Here is a 21,036-nt window from a genome sequence, read left to right as displayed (position 1 = left end):
TCATTTCATTCGTGAACTGCCTTTCTGCCCTAAAATATGGTCTAGGAGTACTTAAGACAAAACAATGATGTTCCCTTTGAGTGCCACGTAATTGTGGGTGCCATTTTTCATGGTAGAAAGGTAGAGGTACAAAGCAACTCAATAAATAAATATCGATAACTTTTTTCAAAATTCTGGACAGAAGCACAGCAGGAGACGCACCCGCAGCAGCCAACTGCAGCACAGACGATATCGAAGCCCTGCGGGACGGCGGGTGCTGCCCAGCGCCAGGGACCCCACCCCACGCTTGCACTGCCAGGTGGACACGACAGGAGGCCCCGGCTGTGACCTGAGCACGGAGCTGCGGCCGCCGCGGGATGGCAGCTTCCTGCAAGTCCACAGGAGAGCAATCCAGGGAGTTCGGTGGGCAGGAGGGGGCCTCTGAAGCAGGGGCCCCCAAACAGGGACAGATGGCAAAACCCCTTGGCCTGGCCCGGCCCTCCCCAGACAGGGCACCCGGGAGCCGGAGGCTGAAGGCACCGGAGCTGCTAGGAGCAGCACCAGGCACCCAGGGCTCATCTACTTTGACAATCGCCAATTAGCTTTAACGAGGAGCTGTAATGTAGCAATAAACAGGATATTGTGCACCAGGCATGAAGGGGCAGTGCTACGAGGCCTGGCTATGGCTGGCATGCTGAGCATCCAAGCAGAGGCAGCAGCAGCAGCCACGCGGGGGCTCTGCACCCACCCACCCACAGGGCCGTGGCCACCCTCACCAAGGGGCCTGCCCCACATGAACCTTCTCGGCCCCCCAAAACACCTGCCTCAATCGGACCAAGCCGTCTGGGATGGGGTGGCTCCTTCTCAACAGGCCATCAAGCCCTGACCCACCCACTCCGCCGGCCTGGCCTGGCCTGGCCTGGCAAGCCAGGGACAGGGAGCCAGGATGGGGAACTCAAGGCCACAGGGTGGACGTGCATGCGTGTGTTTCTGCTTGGCTTGAAGCCTGCACACTGAAGCCCCTCACTCAGGCGAGCAGGCCCAAACTTCAAGGCCACGCAGGCTACGCCTGAAAGCTACACTTTGTTGGCCTTTGCTCTCTTGACGCCCCCTAAATTCTTGTCCGGTCCATTGAGAAGGGGCAGTGGGGGGCGGGGTTTGAGCCCTGCAAGCAGCCATGCTTGGGATGGCAGCCGACAGAGACATGAGCGGAGACGCCGACAGCACACGGGCCGATGCTGAGGGGGAGGCAGGAGCTTGGGGGAGGAAGGAGCCCACACACACACACACACTTCTCAGCCGGAGGGACAGGTTCCCCCTGACTGCATGGACAACGCCTCTTCTTCTGGAGTGGCAGGCAGTGAAAGGCTGGACCCCTAGAGAGGGAACGGGGCAGCCCCTCCCTGGCCTGGGGCAGCCCCCAACACCTCAGGGAAGACCAGAGAAGCCGTCAGGCAGGACAGGGCGAGTTCTTGCCAACCGCCTCTCAGAGCTCCTATATTGTGGCCGCTCTCCTTCACTCGTTTGCTTATTGGCATTTTATCTTACTCCCTTTGGGGTCCCGTGAGGGCTTTGAAGGCTCCCCAAGCACCAGGGCCCATGCAGCAGGGTAGAGGAGAGGCCTCCGTGGGACCCAGGCTCCCCACCCAAGGGCCAAGCAAGCCGGACTCAAAGACCGAGGTGGCAACGCGGGCCGCCCTGCTCGGCCGCATGCTTGCCGCTTGGGCAGAAGGGACAGCCCTCTGGCCCCAGAGGCCGCAAGGGTAAAACCGGGCAGAGGGCAGGGCAGCCGGGAGGAGCGCCTGCCTGCCTGCCGTGAGCAAGCACCCCCCTCCCCAGGGGCCAGGCCCCTCCTGGGCTGGCACACTGTGCACCGGCCAGGTCCCAGCAGCCTCCCTGCCCCCGCGGCTGTTCTGGCAAGAGCGGGAAAGACGCGGAGCGCCCGCCAAGCCGCGGCGGTAGAGCTCCTCAGGCCCAGATGAGGCTACTGCAGCTTCCGCTCGTCCGCCGAAGGGCGCTTTGCATCCTGGGCTGGAAATGACAAGCGGGGCCCCTGGCAGTGATCAGAGCCACAGAGCAGCTCCAGCAAAGCAGAAGGGGTGGAAGCTGGGGGAGCGAGCAGAGCGTCGGCCCCTGCTCCTGGGGGGTCGCCGTCACTCTCGGAGGCCCCGTGCGCTGCCAGACGCACCCGCGCACCCACATGGTACATGCACAAGCCCTGAGGAGACGGGGCGCTCCTTTCCTGAGGAACGGCACCCCCTGCCCCATGCGGAACCGACGGAGTCCGCTGGCCCGGGAGGCGGAGGCAGAGGCAGTGCTCTGGTGGTGCCTGGCACTCTCCCGCCCACCTGGCATGCGTACCGACGCCAAGGGGTTCCACTCCGTCCCTCTGCAACAAAACGCACTCAAGGAAGCTCACAAGAATACCGAACAGTGGCCCCAGCAAATGCCACCACCACCACCAGCAGCAGCAGCACCTGGGGCTGAACAGGCACGCTTAATTGTCTGCGGGCGGGGGGGGGGGGTACGCTTCCCAAAGGCTGGGGCTTAGGTTGCGCTGCTCAACACTGGGCTCCGTCCCTCCCAGGTGACGCCCCACCACACAGCAGGTGAGAGGATCAGGGCAACAGCAGCCGCTCTCTGACGTGGGTTGGCACTTCTGCCGCCAGAGAGGGCGCATGGACCGGGCAGCTCAGCCACAGCAACCACGGGCGCCTCGCTCCCTCCTCTTCAGGGATGGGCAACTTGGTGGCCCTCTGGACGCTGCGGCCGGCAACTCCCACTGGCAGGCGCCGGCAGGGCTAGTGGCCAGGAGCGCCGGGAGCTGCAGGCCAAAGCTCCAGAGGGCCCACAAGTCGGCCCCTCCTGAGCAGCCGTTTCTCTCCCTGGAATCCATGTGGGGCCCAGCCGTTGCACCCACAGGGGACGGGGGGGCTGGACCCTGCCGGGCGCAGCAGCCAGTCCCAGCCTCAGCTCCGCCCTGCCCATCCTTCCCTGCTCCCACGGAGCAGCCGGCCGGCTGAGTCATGGCTTTGTGCGCTGCTCCACCGATCGCTGCCAGACCCAGGTGAGATCTAGCTGCGGAGCGGCATCAGGGCACCAATATCTGTCATCCCTCCGCGGCGAAGCCCAGTGGCTCTTTGCGGGACCTGGAGAGGAAGCGGGGTGCAGCTGGGGGGCCCACGTGGCTCACGCAGAGGCAGTGGGCCGCTCGGGAGACCTGACTGCCAGGCAGGCAGACACAGCTCCGTGGCAAGAGGCGGTTCTCCCTCACGAGCACGCTTCCTCCCGGAACGGCCACGCCTGGGTCTGGCAAAGGGACACAGGACCCACGCGAGAACAGGGAGAGGCTTGGAGGGGAAGGGGGGTGCGTGCCTGCCCCCCTCTTTTTAAGAACAGAAGAGCATAAGGAAGGCCCTGAGGCTGGATCAGATCCAGCGTCCATCTAGTGTAACACTCGGTCCACGCAGGGGCTAACCAGCCATCGAACGGGAACCCACAAGGTAGGACACAAGGGCCCTGAGGCTGGATCAGAGCCAGCATCCATCTAGTGTAACACTCAGTCCACGCAGGGGCTAACCAGCCATCAAACGGCAACCCACAGGGTAGGACACTCCCACCCATGTTCCCCAGCCACTGGTGTATTTAAGCTCGCTGCCTCTGATGCCGGAGGTAGCCCATAGCGTACTGTTCCCCACGAGAGCCCCCAGGCCGCTTGCCCCCCTGGACTCGATGGCCTTAGAGGCCCCTTCCAACTCTACTCTTCTATGGTTCTGGGATCCCGCCCCAGAAGCTCCAGCCGGGCGGCTGAACAGCAAGGCTCCTGGCATCATTTAGATGACCCGAGCAGTTCCTGGATTAGCCCGTTAGCAAGGCCTGTTCTCCAGGCAAACGTCTTTGCTGAGCCAATGGATCGCCAGGAGGCCTCCAGCAGCCACCTGGCAGGCAACACAAGGTGAGCCCACGCACACGCTCCAAGGCCTGGTCGTGTCCCCTTCCCAGAGCAAAGCCGCTTCCTCCTTGCACAGGCCAAAGAATGGCCTCCACGTGACACGCGTGGGGGTGGGTGGGGGTGCTCCAGCGCATCAAAGCAAAGAGGCTGCGTCCCCCAAGAGACCACATCCCCCATTCCTTGGCCCAGCACTTCAGGTGCCCCAAGCCAGGCAAGAGAGAGTCAATCTCGTTTTGTTAAATTTATGACGCCACTTCCCTGCTCGGTTGGGAAATCCAAAGTAGCAACGGAGGCAAGGACAGAAGATGCCGCCAGCAGGCTTGCCAGGGAGATGGCCTGGGGGACGCCGGGCCCACCGCTCTGAAAGCAAGACCGGGCCGCCTGATGACGAGAGGCCAAATGCTCAATGAAAAATAATTAAGCACCCGAAAGTGTAAATAAGTAAAATGTAGGAATGGTATCAAAGAGAAGATACAGGTTCACAAGCAGAATCACAATGAATGCTGGGTAACTGGCATTTAAATAGTAATAGTAATAATAATAATAATAATGGTCAAGCTGGCCTGGATGGTCTCCAAAGACAAAATGCGGACAAAAAGCCGCACCGTCACTCGAACCAAAACGTTACTTGAGTAATGAGCAGGTTTCCTTCCAGGTCAGAAGTGGGCTTAACGTTTTCACTTATCAATTAACGAGCAAAAACTAGGATGTAAAGTATCCACATCAAACAGACAGATCTCTAGAAAGCGTTACAGACTTCAGTTTGCTTGGCACATTTTGAGTAAGGAGTTTTCTTCTCAAAGTCATCAGTCAAAATTGATTGCAACTAGCCCGAAAGTTGTACATGTAAAGCCCCCTTTTTGCATGTTATAACTTTATAGCAATGAGATAATCAAGACTGTGAGCCTTAATTTATGAGACAGTAGATAATATTAGCTATGAGGTAATTTCTACGCACACAAAAGGGGGGGGGAGAGAAAACCCCATTTCCAGAAGGCAGGAGCTTCGCCTCAGAAGCTCACCAGGCCCGGAGTCCCTGAGGGTGGAGCAGGGCCTCCTCGGGGGAAGAGTTGGGCCCCTCAGCACGAGATCTCTCCTTAAGAAGGTCTTAGGGTCAGAAGTCTGAGGAGAACAAGGACCGTTTAGGGAATTCTGTTTCCTGTCAGGCCGTTCAGATCTAAGGGGTCTTTAGCAACGCTCTGCTTAACAACGAAGGGTTTTTTACGTGCACAATATATTCCAACGTGATGCTACAAGAGTGTCCCTAATAAAAATGTAAAATGGATCAGAAAGATTTTCCTTTGCTAATTCTTGTTAGTGCAAAACCAAAACTGAATCCAGCTAGAACAATTTTTGCTTCAAGTGCATTCATCAGCTCCAGGGAGTTTAACTGGCAGCCAAAGTCTTCCTCAATACCGGGCGCTCCGCAAAGGCCAGCGTCCGTCACATCCCCTCCGTCCCAGAGAGGCCGGTGTCGAAAGCCCCGCACCATCCGAGGGCATCGAAGCCGCCCTCCGGGGGAAGACGGGAGCCACCCCCTCGCTCGGCGGGGCAATCGCTCTCTGCTGGGCCGAGCACCAGCCCAGCGCCCCGCTTGCTTCCCTTGCGGCCCAGAGCGCTGCCCTCGCTCGGAGGCAGCGGTGCGAGGAGGACCGTGGCCAACTTTGACACAGCCGGGCCAGCGTTCCTCACACGCGCCCTGCCATTCACAGGCAGCACAAATATAGCCACCAACGGTGCCTGGCAATTTAAAATGCAAATGCTAACGAGCAAGCGAGCGCGTCACTGCTGGGAAGACAGCGAGGACGAGCGTGTTGCTGTCGCAAAGGGGGCCGCCGTCGCCGTAGGCGGAGAGAAGCCCACGGGCGCCGTCTTCCGATTGAGATATTGGGGGGGAGGGGGGTGCCGAGAGGGAAAATGCCACGGACGGCGGGTGGCGAGGCCCCTCCCCTGCTGCCAAGCGGCTCGATGCAGGAGCGTCGCGGAGGAGGCCACCGGCTGCAAGAGGGGCAAGAGGGCTGCCAGACTTCCCGGGAAACTTGCAAGGGGAGGCGGTGGCTGGAGGCGCAGGAGAACAGACTGAAGGGAGTCGCTGGCATTTAGAGATTCAGCAATCTCTGCTAAAACAGGAGCTGGGGTGGTGCAGTGGTTAGAGCGCTGGGCTAGGACTGAGGAGACCCAGGTGGTAGAGTCCCCCCTGGGCGAGGCCCTGTCACTGACTCTCCGGCTACGCTGCTGCACAGGGTAGTTGTGAGGGTAAAAGGGGGAGGAGAAGGAGGAGGAGGAGGATCGTGTTCGCCGCCTTGGATTTCTTGGAGGAAAAGGCAGGATAGAAATGTCATAAACAATTTTTTTTAATCCTAGAAGAGTAGAGCTGAAAGGGGCCCAGAAGGCCATCGAGTCCAACCCCCTGCTCAATGCTGGGACCCACCTTAAAGCATCGCTGACAGGCAGCCGTCCAGCTGCCCCTTGAAGGCCTTGAGGGCGGGAGAGCCACTCGGGGAACGTCCTTCCCTCACCTCCCCTGTCCTGGTCACCTCCCAGGCGGAGGGCGATGAGGAGACGCTGCTTCTGCTTCTGCTGCACCCCGCTGAAGCCCGGGGGGGGGGGGGAGGAAGAGGGTTAGTCCCAACCTCCAGGTGGTGGGGAGGAACTCCAGAAGCAGGCTTGGGAGGCTGGACAGGTAAGGACGCTCCATGCCAGGCACAGGGGGGTGGGGAGAAGCTGACGGGAGCTGGGGGAGAATCGTCCCTTGGGGACAAGGGGGGGAATGTTTCCAATCACCCAAATGAAGACGGGGCAGGAAGAGGCCAGAGCGTGGAGTGAACCGTGACCCTCCAACAGACGGAAGGGCCGCAGGGGGAGATGTGGGCACAGTGCGTGGGCATTTCCACACGAATGCCAGAAGCCTCTGAGCCGAGGCGAGGGAGCCGGTGTGCCTGGCTTTAAAGGAGAACGGTGGGCAGGGTGGAAACGCGGCGGAATGAAGGCAGCCGTCGGGCTCTGGGGCGTCTCTGGATGCAGGGAGCCAGACTGGAGCAGGGCCGCCACCCCGTGCAGCAGCGAAGGCTTCGCGTCAAACACACGGGCAATCTCAAAACGGGCAGACTCCGCCACAGAACCGCTGTGGGTGACATTACCAGGTCCCCAAAATAGCATAGCACTCCGGACACGCTGTCCTTTCCCCGGCCCCAATCCACGGGGCGATTATTGCGATGGAGGATGAAATCAGGGAGGAAGACGAATGGCGGCCATGGGCTGCCCTCGCACGTGCCCCATCATGACAAAGAGGCAAAACTCCTAGATGCCCTCAATGACGGCACCCCGAGAAGTGCTGGTCTCAGAACAGACCAGAGGGGAGGCGATGCGCCCGGGGCCTCGCGTAGGACGTGAGCGTCCTTGAACCAGTTGGGAACGTGGGCCGATTCACACGACACAGGGGCCCTGGGGCAAGGGGGGCGCTGCTCCGCCTCAGCCTACTCACAGGGTGCCTCCGAGCCCCCAGAGCGGCAGCGGGGAGAAACAAGCAGAGGGCAGAGGCCTCCGACGCCCCCATGAGCACCACCTGCCCTCCCGCCAGCCGTGAAGGGGGGGCCGTGGGGGAGCCGCGGAACCCGACTAGAGGAAGGGCCCCAGGTGATGGACGGCCTCGCTCCGCGCAGGGCGCCAGAGTCGGTTCCTATGGCAACGGAACTTAAATAGAAACTCCGGCAAGGCCTGATCAGCCCAGCGCTGCCTTCGCCCGGAGGCTCCGAGCGTCCTCCGGCACCCTTCCTTCCCCGCGTCCAAAATTAGCTCCACGACACAAAAGCAACAACTGCAACAACTCACAGCCCCCCCACACACACCGCCTGCCGCCTGCCACAAAGAGTGGCAAGGGGGGGGGAAGCTGGAAGGGCTATATTTAACTGCCGCTCCCTGAAAAAAGCCAGCGGCGACTCCACGAAGCTTGCGGAGGGAGGGCGTCCCGGAGGGAGGGAGGGAGGGAGGGAGGGAGGGAGGGCGTCCCAACAGCCACGCCCGGCCACGCCCTGCCCCAACAGGGGCCGTGCCGAGGGACGGGGGCCTCTCAGGGGCCAGGAGAAGCTGCCACACGCAAAGGATGCCACCGGGATCCCTAACCCTAGCCTTCGCCACCACGGTTGGGCAAGCACAGCTCAGGGCCAGGAGGGCCGGCGACTGGAGCACCGCGAGTGTGAAGGGGGGCGCAAAAGGAGCTGCCCACATTTGGGGGCAGGGCGCAAAGCCCCTCCCGCCCCCGCCCCCCATGCACACACACCCCAAATGGACCTGGGGGTGCCTCCCCCATTCCTCAGCCACCCCCCTTCCCAACCCAGCCTGGCGAGCCCTGCGCAGGCCGCTCAGCGCCCCCAGAGCCCAAGCCAGCGAGGGGCGGCCGAGGCTTTTGGAGACCACCGGAAGCGGGGGGGGGGGGTGATGTCTGGCCTTTGTATCCCAACTTCCTTCGTGAAACTGGGGCGGCTTCCAGCAACAGAAATACCTTTTAAATAAAATCTTTTGTAAATAATGAAAACGACAAGGACTCGTGATTCACCAAGACCAGACCAGACCCTGCTCAGACCCGATTCGTGCAGGCAGCCCGGCCGGTCACCTCCCCGCTTGACCCACCACCACCACCACCACCACCGGCAGCTCAAGCCCAGGACAAGGCATGAAGTGGGGAGGGGGGGAGGGGGAAACGATCCACTTCCGGATTTCCATAAAACTGCAATTCAATTACAGAAGCCAGGCAAATACCTCAGTCTTCACAGCCCCGCTAATTGCATAATTAAGGACTGGGACGCCAGGAACACAATTACACTCGCTGCCTGAGTCATTAAGGCCCCGTGATCATCAAGTGGGATTTCCACTTAGGGACCGGGGGCCTTAATTGTGCCACTTTGTTTGAGGAGCCCAATCCGTGGAACGGCTCCATTTCTCGGGGGGGGGGGTGTCTCCAGTGGGAAAACAGGGGCTGCTCTCCTTCCACTGCAAATCGCCTGCCTTGATCGAATGTGAGCGTGGATTCCCCCCACCCCCACCCCGCAGCTGACCTCCCCTGCAAGGGATTCATGAATATGCAGGCGCGCGCGCACACATCTGTCCAGCAATCTGGGTGAGAGAGAGAGAAAACGCAGCATTTTCCGTTCCACAGAACGGCAGGCTCCGCTCGACATTCTCATGCGCACGCACGGAGCGAGGGAGGGAGCGAGCGCAGCGCACAGAAGAGTCAGCGCCCGCCCTGCACACAAGCATTTTGTACTTCCACAGCTAGCAGGGAACCCGTGTCGGAGGCATCAGGACTTTGCCCTTCTGCTATGGCATCTCTTATTTATTTTTTAACGTAAGTGGGAGTTTTAGCGCTTATTAAAATTTTAAAATATCAGCGGCTCTGGAACGAGGAGTCTCATTTTCTTGTCTTCTGCCGCTGACTTTAGGACTAGTTAATTATAAATAAGGTTCCAGGCTGAGGTATCCGTATTGCACACATACACTACGCGGGCGCCTGTGGGCTGTGGGGGCCGCCCACCGCCGGGAGCAGAGATCTCGGCACCTCCGCTGCCCTCCTCCTCCTCCTCCTCCTCCTCCTCCATCTGGCCGCTTCTGCCGGCGGCGCTGGGACAGGGAAGCCGGCAGCACCACTTGCACCTGGCAGGAGGAGGAGGAGGCCGCCCCGGGAGCGGCAGCGCTTGGCACTGCGCCACGTGGGCAGGGGCTGCTGAGTTGCGTGCCGGGGGTGGGTGGGGGGTGGCTTCCGCCGCCAGGAGAAAGGACCAGGAAACCCACAGCCCACCTGCCCGGAAGAGCCACCCACGGCCGGCCACCAGGCTCTGCTGGGTGTGGGAATGCTTGCGAACAGCCGAGAGTGGGAGCACGGGGGGGGGGGGGGCAGAGCGGCATCCGTGGAATGCTTCAGCTCTTTCAGGCAGGAGTGCTCCAGAAATGCGGGGGGAGGGCCGGGGGGGGGGGCGGAGGCAGAACTCCAAAACTCCCAGGCAGCCCGGTTCTTGCCAAGACTTAGAAAACGAGGCGCGGAACGACAGCATTAAAAAGAAGTGAAGCGTCAGAGAGCCGCAAATCAGTGGGAAGGCGCCAAAACCCCCAACCCGAAGCGTCATGAATGAAAGGCTGGAGAAACAGGAAGGTCTTTGCTTGAGGCACAGATGGCCCCGCTCCGTGCGCGCTGCCAGACCACGCCCCAGGAAGCTCTCAAGATGCCGGCTGTCCCGTGCGGAGGCAGGCTGGCCGAGGACAAGGGCTGGCTGGGAGGAGGAGGCAGGATGCGATCCAAACCATCCGGAGAAGGGGACCCAGGACCAGGGGCCGGCAGAGCTCAGCCAGGAAAGTGCAAGGCGGAGCCGGCCAGCATCACCTGGCCCAGGTGTGCACACGGGGGGGGGAGGATCCCCACCAGCTCCAGCGACTTTCACCCAAAGCAGGGAAGCGAAGAGCACCCTACACTTCTCTCTAAGAGGACCCCCAAGGGGTTTGGGGTCCCTGCTGGCACCAGGAGGAGCGTTCGGGGAGCCCCCGATCCAGCCCAGCCCCAAACAACATGCAAGCAGCTGCCAGTTTGCTACTGAGCCAGGTTTAAGGCATGATTACCAACACAGAAAGCCCAAAGCCACTTAGGGCCGAGTGACCTGAAGCGTAGCCTCCCTGCGTGGCCCTTTCAGACCGCTCATACCCTCAGGGGAGACCTCGCGATCCACGCCACACACCCCACGGAGTCCCATCTGGCGGCAGCACGGCCACAGGCCTTCTCTGTGGTGGCCCCCAGCCTCGGGACTTACCTCCTCCCCTCTGAGACACGTCAGGCACGGACCATCATATGCTTTCGACTTCTTGGTTCATCCTGACATGCCCCAACCGATAACTGGTCTAAACGTTGCTGTGCTTTCGTAATGATGTGTTGTTTTAGAATTTGCTGTAAACCACTTCAGGATTTCAAAATGGGGAGAGGTATATAAATACTCAAGAATAAATGAATAAATAACTGCCCCTGGCAGCCTGTGGACCACCAGTGGCCTATCCCACACACGCTCTTCAGCACAGGGGCCATGGGCCCAGTCGACACCCTGAAGGAGCATGATGTGGGGATGCCTCAGGGGGGAGGGGGGGAGGGAGAAGCCCACCCCCCACCCCCACCCCCGCTGCCACCTCTTCTGCCCTTGCTGGGGGAGGGAAGCCCCGCCCAAGGGGAGCTGCCCGCCTACTGAATTGCCCAACCATGAGCTGGAGTTCGATCCACGTTCAGGGTCATCTTCTCTGCCACGGAGATTGCCATAGCAACGAGGCAGGAGGGGGCCGGCAGGCCCAAGTCGCCAGGCTCCCAAGGACAGGATGCTCAGGTGCAGCCCGAGGAGAGAGAGCAACGGCCTGCCAGGCCCCTGGAGGCCCCCGGCCGCTGCCCAACGTCCCAGGCCTTGGCCTTGGGCGCAGGGGAGGCCCCAAAGGTGAAGGGGGGCCTGGACCCCCACCAAGGGAGAGCCGCTGCCGTGGAGCCAGATGTTCCTCCGCCCGCTGCAGGGCGACTCCAGCCCTGGGTTTCCTCCACCGTGCTGCCCTCCCCCTGCACCCTCCGGCTGGCAACGGTGAGGAATGGCAGCGAGTGAGACGCGGCATTGCCACCCAGCGAGGCCGCCGCCACCACCGCCACACCCCTCTGGGCAACGCAGCCTGCTGAAGATCCCTTAGCCCAGCGGCTCGAGGGTCCAGGTCCTGCTTGACGAGGCTGAGCATCCCTCCGGGGCGACAAGGGGCGCGCGGCGTTTTTTGCTTGCCAAAAGGGAGAAAGAAAGAACAAAAGCATCTTGTTCTTGTGGGTATAAAGGGCGTTCCTCCTCTCTCCGAGCCCACGGCCGTTGGCAGCCCACTCTCACTGCCCACGGAAGCGGGAGGGAGGGAAGGCCTCAGGGTGGGCGGAAGGCGCAGCCACACCTGCCACGAGGAGAAGGACGGAGGACGGAGACGCCACCTCCTCTTCCTCGGCCAGCTGAACCCCCCATCCAAGCACGGCACAGTGGGCAGGACCCCTCCGCTTCCGTTTGGGGGGGCAGCACACAAGGGGCCCACGAGGCTGAGCTTGAGGGGGGGCTAAGCGACCGCTCAAGACCTGCAGAATGAAGGAGGCCGCCCTGGGAAGGCAGGCAGGCAGGACTGGGGAGCAGCTCAGCAGCACGACCAGAGGAGCCTTCCTCGGCCTGAGACCTCCGAGCCCACCCCCCAGCCCCAGCCCCAGCCAAAGGGTTGCCCCACGAAGGCTGCCTGCTTTGGCTTTATACCCAGCCGGAGCATTTATCCGGCCCGACCAGAACAGCCTCCTCCTCCTCCTCCTCCTCCTCCTCCTCCTCCTCCTCGCCTGCCACTGGAGCCTTCCTCCCCAGAGACGATAATGGAGATTCCACCTAGAGCCTTCTGTGCGCCAAAGGGGGCCACGATCCCCCTGCCTTGATGCACCCTAAGGGCTTGGCTGCTGGGCAGCTCAGTGCAACGCTGGCAGCCAAGCGCACACGGCAGCCGACACGTGCAACGGAGCGTGCCCTGCAGCAGCACTGCCACAGCACAGCCCCAGGAAGCCCCATGGGCAGAAGGCAGAAGGCAGAAGGCCCTGCTCCTCCACCCCCCTCTGCCGCCACCCCACCCCCCCGGGCACATTTCCGTCTCATGCTTCCAGGGCACCTGTCTTACCACGGGGCAACCGTTGCCTGCAAACCGTGCTTCACGGACCCCTGGCGGCCTGCAGTAAGGTTGCGGAACTCACCAGAATATCGGCACGCAGCCCAGTACTTTTTCCTCCTGATGGCGGAGCAAGTTTCACCCAGCGCCAGATTACTGAACAGGCAAACAAAGCCCTGGCCTGGGCAGCTCCCCACTCCCACCCCGCCGCTCCCCTCTGCAAAGCCCAGCAACGTGGGCTTGGGCAGGGACCCCGGCCGTTGGCACACAGAGCAGCAGGCCCGCTTTGCCTAGAGGAGCCGCCAGCCCCCTTTCCCTTTGCTGGCAGAAGCGCTGCTGGAGAGGAACAGGAGACCCACCCACCCACCCACTGGGCAGAGATCGAGGGCCCCTGCGCACCCCGTCCCACGAGCCCGGGACAAGGAGACCGGATGGGCCAGGGGGCGGAAGCCGCCTCCGTTAAGCATGTAAGAGCTTCCCCAAACCTGCCCACAGAGCTGCCTATTTCCCATCAACGGATCGGCGCCAGCGAGTCACAGGACGGAGCGGAGGGCTCAGGGCCCGTCTCCCCACTCACAGGCGGCGCCTACGCCTAAAGGCTGCTGCAACCGGAGCTCAGACCGTTCCGAGCCGGCTTGTCACGTACGGACCGCAAAACGCCCGTGGGTCTCCACACACGCACAGCAGCAGGCTGGATGCCTGGAGGACGCCCCCCGCCCCCCCACCCTCAGAATCAATGGCAACAACACAGCCGAGGGAATGCCCCCTCCCCAACCAGACCCCACTGCGCCTGCCCCCAGCCACCCACCCAGCTCACCTGCGAGCAGGAAGGTGATAAGGCAGGTCTCCTTCGGCATGTACAACTTGAGGCGAGAGCCACTGAAGACGTACTCCACCACCGCCTCCGAGCGGCCGGCGCGCTGCAGGAAAGGCAGGAACTGCTTGGCTTTCTGGGTGTCCTGGAAGGTGAAAGGAAGGCAAGGGGGATGAAGGGGGGCCTGTCAGGGGCGCACCCACAGCCAGGCCTCCCCCGCCGGCAGGGCTGCTCCCCCCCGGGGGCTGGTGGCCGGCAGGGCCTGCTGCCGCTGCTCCTTCCGCCAGCCCAGAGGGAAGCAGCGGCCAAGGGCAGCCACCAGGCCTCCGGGACCCCAGGCGCAACTCCGGGTTCGTGACTCGGCGGGCCAGCTCAGCAGGGGAGCCCCGTACGGAGCACCCCTTCCCCACGCTCCCCGGTCTTTGCACACCTGGAGTGCCACGGCCGTGTCCTCTCTCTCGCACGGACGGACCTGGGCTGCGCGGAGTGCCCGCCCCCGCCCCACAAGCCTCCTCTCAGCTGGACGTCAGATTTCTGCTCCTAACAACAAGCTCACCTAGGCAGGAGCATCCAGCCCTCCAAAAGAAACTAAAAAGCTGCCCCTGAGTGAGGAGAAGATGGAGGAGTGCCGAGCGAGGCGTGTCCGGGACGCTCGCCCCACGCCGGGCAGCCTGATCCGCTGCTGCGCGAAGGGGCCCTTGGCCTCTCCGGAACAGACGCAAGGGGGCTCCTTCCCCCACCCTGCCTGCCCGCTTGCCTGCCCGCCTGCTGCGTCGGAAGGCCCCGTAGGCAGGCAAAGCGGAGGCGTCCGCACCGTCTCCGCCAGCCCGTTGCTCCCTGACCCCACCGGAGAGGACAAAGAGAACAAGCCGAGGAAATGCATTTCCCAGAGGAGGCGGAATCTGGAGCCGCTCCTTGCGGGCCAAGCCTGGGCCTTGGGCCTGCCTCATCCCATTGGGTTTCCTTGCTGCCTGGCTGGCTTATTGGCCTGTGTGAAATCATAGCCCAAATCTCTGCACGCAGCAATTTTTCCAGAAACAAAGGCGGCGAGTGCCACCAGCAGCTGATTTATTTCACCAAATTGTGTGTGTGATGTGCAGGGTGGGGGGCAGAATAGCCCAGCGGCGGCGGCAGCAGAAGCTCCTCCGCTGAAGAGCGAAGCCAGGCGGCTTTTGCTTCTGCTCTTGCCTCAATTGGCAAAGGGGAAGCCGCCCATGAAGAGAAACTTGCTGCAGCCAAGGGAACTTCGCTGGGAGCCACAAGCCCCCCGCAGGGCTCCAGTCCGCCCAGCTGCCTGACTCCACGGCCAAAGCACGGGGAGGGGGAGGGGGAGCGGGAGGGGCCTCCGAGGGGCCCGGGAGGCTCCTGCACCCGAGGGCCGGCACTGCACAGGTGGGCTCAGGAAGGGAGCAGAGGGGGCGGGCCGGCCGGAGAGCGCGCCCAGCCAGGCCTCCCTCGTGGAGGGACGGAGCCAGCCTAACTGACCCGAGAAGAGTTGTTTCAAATGGATATTGTTGGGTTTTATACTTTTGGTGGTTTTAAATTTTGTATATTTTGTATATCTCTTTTTAATGTTTATTGTTTTTAACTTTTGTAAACCGCCCAGAGAGCTTCAGCTATGGGGCGGTATATAAATGTAATAAAAAATAAATGAAATGAAATGAAATGAAATGAAATAAAATAAACAGGCCACCCACCCACCCTGCTCATTCCAGGGCCCCCAGAGCCTCGCCCAAGGCAGCCGGCCCCGTGGGCCCTCCTCGCTGCCCCAGGAACCGACCGCTGAGCCCGGCCTCTGGCTCCGACTTGCCCCACCCCCTCCCTGCCTCGGACATTTGCGCTTTCAGGCAACCCCGAAGCTGCCCCGAGGCCCACGACACGTGGGAGGCAGCGCCAGAGACAAGGCCGGAGCAGCACCCTCCCACTCACACACCCTCTCGGGTGGTCATGCGCACGGCAGCCCCGCAGAAACGCGCACAGGCGCTCCTCGCCCTGATGGAACAGATGTGCGCTCAAGACGTTCATGCGCACGTGCGGAACGGCCATCGGCAAGCAAAGCGGGGGGGGGGGGAGAACCCTCGCCAGCTCTTCACCGCTTTCGTCTAACATATGCAAATCTAAAACGGGAGTAGCTAATGAAGGCTACTAATTACTAGCAGTGATCACCAGAGTCACGATTTGATTAATGTGTAGAGGAGTCATCATGGGCAGGGGGAGAGAAGCAAAGGCGGAACCGTGGGCCAAACTCTCTCAATCTGGGATTCCTTGAAATCCTGACAAAGGGGGGCGGGAGATGGCCGGGAAACAGCTTCCCTGGCCGGGCCGGGCCTGACGAGCAAGGGCAAGACCGTCGAACAGCAGAGGAGCCCTGAGGCCGGATCAGACCGAGGGTCCATCTAGGCCAGCAGCCGGTTCACGCAGGGGCCAACCAGCTGCTGACCAGGGACCAACAAGGCAGGACATGGTGCAACAGCACCCTCCCACCCACGTTCCCCAGCAACTGGTGCCCACAGGCTTCCTGCCTCTGACACTGAGCCATCAGGACTAGTAGCCATCGACAGCCTTCTCCTCCAGGAATGTATGCAACCCCCTTAAAGCATCCCTGACACGTGGCTGTCCAGCTGCATTTTGTAGGGCAGGAGAGCCCACTACCTCCCAATGGAACCCATGGCCTAGCGAGGCGGTGGGCTCTCCCGCCCTGGAGGCCTTCAAGAGGCAGCTGGGCAGCCGTCTGTCGGGGATGCTCTAAGGAGGATTCCTGCACTGAGCAGGGGGTTGGACTCGATGGCCTTGCAGGCCCCTCCCAAGTCTACTACGATTCTAAGAGGCTGGACAGGGAGGGGCTCAGACCCAGCTAAGCTACTGTCCGGCCATCCCTCCCTCCAGTGAGCCCGGCTGGGGAAAGGAGGCCCGCCCGTCAGTGCGGGAACTTGCATAAAAGGCATTGGCCCAAGCAGGCCCAAGCATGAGCGGCCCACAAGGCGGCCTCTGCCACCGGCGGAAGCAGCACCCTGCATTGTGCCCTCACGGCAGGCATCGCCTCCTCGCCCCGCAGGCCCAGTGCAGCTCGTTGGGCTGGGAGCCACGGAGCCAGGAAGCCAGCCTCTTCTGGCCATGGATGGAGGCAGGCAGGATGGTGGGCTCCTGCCGCATGGACTGAAAAGATCTGGCACAAACCGCACTGCGCCATTCTGGGCTTGGTTGCAAGACGGCTGTGCGGTGTGCCAAAGGAGGTGTGCCCCGTGCCAGTTCGGGCTGGCGTGGAAGGCAGCCCAGCCACTCCACACAGGCATCCTGTTGGCCCCCGCTGCTTCTATGTTGCCCCCGCTGTGCCCCCCTCGCCCCCTTCCCTCATCTGGGCACGCCAAGCCCAGAGCGATCGTTCTGCCAGAGTGCACAATCTCTGGACAGACGCATTGGTGCTAAGACTAGGGTCCGGGGTGGGGGGTGGGGGGGGAGAGGGGGCTTTGGACCAGGATCCTCCGGCAAAGCTGACGTGTTCCAGCCCTGGGTGGAGGAGCTGAAGCTCAGGGCCTGCTTTGCGGCCTCTCTTGGGGAAGGCTCTCGGCTGAGTATGCGGGACTATGCCTCGGTCAGCCAGGCCCCAGGGGCAGTGTCGCAGGGCCAGGCCCCGGCTCCCAAGGGGCGGCCCGATTTCAGCGCCGAGCGCAGGTGGGGCGGGGGTGGGCAGCCGAGGAAGGGCCTGGCTGGCCCCAATCCCTTTCAGAGCTCATGGGAACTCCCCCCCTCCTCTCCCGGCTGCAGCACTGCCAGGCCGGAGCCGTCCCTTCTTCCAGCTCACGCTGGCAGCCTCTGAAGAAGGGAGAGGAGCTGCCTGGCTGCTCCTCAGCCCAGGAAGGGAGCGCAAGACGGAGAAGATCCAGGCAGCGTCCGCATTTTAAACCTCCCCAGTCTTAATTATCTTTGAATGGAAAGGAAATTATGCATAAATAGAATGGAGAAAAATAGAATCGTAACTCTATGTTGATGTGAAGCGCTGCCAATTATGCAAAATTATGCGAGGCCTTTGTGGAGGGATGGACAGGCAGGCAGGCAGGCGGGCGGGGGTGGGTGGGCAGGTGGGGGGGGCGAGGAGGCAGGCCCTCCCCCTCCCCCTCCCCCTCCCCCTCTCGGCAGTTGTGGCTCCGTCATGCCAACACAGGCTGGGCTTCCAGGGCTTAAGTTATTTTGTAAATTGCTCCAGAGCAGGATTCCATGCCGGGAAGGGAAGGGAGAGGGTGCGCCAGGACAGGCCGACGCCCCCTCCTCCACGATCACGGCAGGCCCAGTGATCCTTGCGAGGCAGCACAGAGGCGGCCGCCGAGGGGCTGCTAGCGGGGTGGGGGGGAGCAGCTTCCCGAGGGCTTCGGAGCGTCCGCTCTCGCCCTCTTGGCAGGCACAGGAATGCGCTCAGCCGCCAGGCGAGGTCAGGTGACGAAGCGGTGCAGCTCCTCGGATGCCTCCCGGCACCAGGCCGGGATTCGATGCCCTGCCCACGGAGGCGGCTTCGAATCGCTTAGCTGGAGCCACAGTGCTCTCCCTGGCACAGCGAGCCACTCAGATGCAATCAAAGCGCTGTAACGAGGAGACACCGGGGAGGAGGGGGAGGGGGAGGAGGAGGCTCTGCACGGCGTCTGCGGCCCCCGGAAAGCTCCGTCTGGAGGCGGAGGGCAGCCGAGGAATGGGGGGCAGGGGGCAGGGACACATGGATCTCCGAGGCCTCTCAGGCAACCGCCAGATCCCTTTCCAAAGGCCCTGATCTGGAGGGCTGGAAGTGGACTCTCAATACCCCGCCGGGATGCTGGGCCGTTCCCTGAGCCCACGTGCACATTGCCCTCTCCACGATGGGGGGCTGGACTGCCTGCCCCAAGCCGGCCCTCCCTCCCACAAGGCCCCCGGTGGGAGCTGGCCGCAGCCTTGACCCGGGCAAAGCCCTCCTTACCCCGGAGATGTCGGCCACCCGGTGGATGGGAAGCTCCTTCTTGCTGTGCAGCCCTTTGCCGTTCTTGATGGCCCTGCCGGGGGGGGGGGGAGAGAAAGACAGCTGTCAGGGGGTTAGAAGCACGTGAGGAGGAGGAGGAGGAGGAGGAGGAAGAGGAGGAGGAAGAGGGGCCCTGCCCCACTTGGCACGCAGCACCTGCCTCAGCCCCACAGGAAGGGGCTTCTTAGCCCCAAACAGAAACACCTGGGAAGGCGCCCGCCTGAGCTCCACCACAGCCCCAAGGTGCTGAACCCGGGGCTGCCTTGTTCCCCCGAGAAAAGCCAGGACCAAGAGGGCAGCCGGATCGTCAACGGCCCGTTCCTCTTGGTGCTTAATCGCCTGTAACACTGAAATGCAAAATACACTTCTTCAGCGGCTCCAATTCTAATGGAAATCCGTTCCTCCTTCCAGGTTTTGCTCTTAAATGAGACGTAGCCTGAATGGAGGCCTTGAACGCGCCCCCGAGAGGCCGGCCGGAGCAAAGGGCTCCTGCACCAAAGTCCAGACCTCTCGGCAGGTGACCCCAACACGGGGGTGCCACGGCCACTAGAACCCCCCTAGGAGCAGCAGAAGAGCGCTGCCAGCCAGCCCCCATATTCCTCTAGCCTGGACACAGCGAGGGACGCGCCGCCACGGAGGGCAGCGTCAGACCCATCCTGCCAGCCCAGCATGCTTGGGGCGGGGTGGGGTGGGCTGCGTGTGCGTGGACTGGCAGCCTGTTTCTGACAGTGGCCAGCCACGGGTCTTGCAAGAAGGCAAACACTGCCTTTGAAGGAGGGCTTGGCAACTTTGTGGAGGGGTGGGAGGAACACAGACAGACTGCCTTTGGATATGAAGGCTCCACTCAGACGTCATGGGCAGGGCGGCAGGGCAGGTGGAACTGAGGCCCAAGCAGGGCAGCCAGGGGAGCACTGAGCTGGCCTGAGCCCCACTGCTAGCCTGCCCCTCGCCCCCGTGGACGCTCCAGGCCCCCCGCCCCGTTGCAGAGCTCCTGCTTCAAATGCTGCCCCCACCTCGCCCCCTGTGGTTCTCAACGCGTCCCAGAAGAGCTGCGTATGGACGCACACACACCCCCAACTACCCCCTTGCCTCCCTCCCTTGCTGGCAGTGGGAGCAACTGGAGAATTTGCACGGGGGCTCCTGCGAGACGCAGACGGGAGGCACCCTGCCCTGCCCTCCGCCCTCCCTCACGGCCAGGGGTGGGGGGCTGGATCCAGGAGGGACAGAGAGGTGGAGCGCGCCCTCTGCACCTTCACGGCTGCACCCGGGGGAGCTCAAAGCAGAAGAGAGGAAGTGGAGCAGAGCCCAGGCAGGCCTGGGATCCAGGAACGGCACCCACCCACGCCCAGGCGCGGATGCTCCAAGCACTTCGGGAGGTCTTCGGGGACTGTTTCATTGTGCACATGGGGCGGGGGCAGATGAGGGCAGATGCGTGGGTGGGCACACGCTGCCCACCGCCACCAGTGCGGCGGCAGCAGCAGCAGCAGCAGCAGCAGGAGGCAAAGAGACCTTTGCGTGAGACCGTTCTTCCAAGAGAACCAGCTCCCTCTGCAGCCCCGGGGTCAGGTGGGAAGGCGCCCTGGAAGCCGTTGCCTTGGGGGGCCACAGGGCGCAGGTTCAGCCACCCGTCCGCACAGCCCGCCTGCAGGCATGCCGGGGCCACTCTGAGCAAGTGCCTGGACGGGGGAGCGTGTGGGGGCCCCCACAGATGCTAGGCTGGCAGAGCGCCCTGCCACGTGCCCCCGGCCCCAGCCTCAGTCCACCCCCCGCAGGGCCCACAGGGCGATATCTCCACGGCTTCTCCCAGAAAGCCAGGGCGGGGACAGGGGCTACCCGGCCAGGGCCGGCTGCTCAGCTGCCCTTCTCGTGGCCTCCCCTTTGCCTCCCAGCTCCTTGGGGCCTGGTGGCTGACCGAAGGGCTCCCGCCCCTCTCCCCGCTCCTGCCTTCGTTTCCACCGCCTCGGACGCCTCCAGAAGCGGAGGAGCCGGACTCGGACGCTGCCCCTGCCAGGCCGGCTCCGTGGCTGCTCCCGCCCCACCCCATCCCAGGGGCGGCCCTTTGTTCCGCCGAGGCAAAGCAAACAAAACGCTCCGAGGAGACAGGCAGCGCGCCTGCCGGGCCTTTGTGCAGCCGTCAATGAGCCGGGCCGCTCCGGCCTGTTGAATCGCGCTGCACCAGGAACCAGCTGTTTGCAGGAGCCCATCCCGGCACAATGCTGGCCCCGGGCAGGAGGGCAGGAGAGGCGTTCAAGCCGGCCAGCGGGCCGCCCTTCCCGTCCTCCGGAACGCTGGGCGAGGAAGCGCATGTTGCACAGGCTGGGAGCAACAAAGCCCTCCCCGAAGAAACCGTCTGCCCGCCCCCTCCGCGGCTGAGCCCTGCACAGGGACTGGGGGCAGGGGAGGAGGAGAACGGGAGCCCCGCGCAGATTGAGCTCCCTCCACGTCCCGCTCCTGCCACCGGAACAATCCAGGCGCCTGGAGCAGATTCCGCCTCGATCACAACATTTGCATTTTGCGCCATTTTCTCTCAAAGACTGTGTTGATCTTCCAGAGATTAGTGATGCAGGAAAGGAAAGGAAAGGGCACCACTGAAACAGCCTCAGAACCGCCCCGATGGGCTTTTCAAACCCT

General features: G+C 62.6%; 1 protein-coding gene across 1 annotated transcript in view; it reads right to left on the bottom strand.

Moving 5' to 3' along the window:
• Positions 1–21,036, bottom strand: part of SND1 (staphylococcal nuclease and tudor domain containing 1) — a 225,939-nt gene that overhangs the window by 78,929 nt on the left and 125,974 nt on the right. The window contains exons 14-15 of the mRNA XM_063134449.1: positions 18,367–18,439; positions 13,428–13,569 (exon numbers count right to left, since the gene is read on the bottom strand). Coding sequence (XP_062990519.1) covers positions 13,428–13,569; positions 18,367–18,439 — 215 coding nt within the window. The remainder of the gene's footprint in view (positions 1–13,427; positions 13,570–18,366; positions 18,440–21,036) is intronic.

This window comes from Elgaria multicarinata, chromosome 9 (assembly GCF_023053635.1).
Source record: "Elgaria multicarinata webbii isolate HBS135686 ecotype San Diego chromosome 9, rElgMul1.1.pri, whole genome shotgun sequence".
NCBI lineage: Eukaryota > Metazoa > Chordata > Lepidosauria > Squamata > Anguidae > Elgaria > Elgaria multicarinata.
Note: the sequence above shows the minus strand (reverse complement) of the source record. Positions and strands in the feature narration are given on the sequence as shown.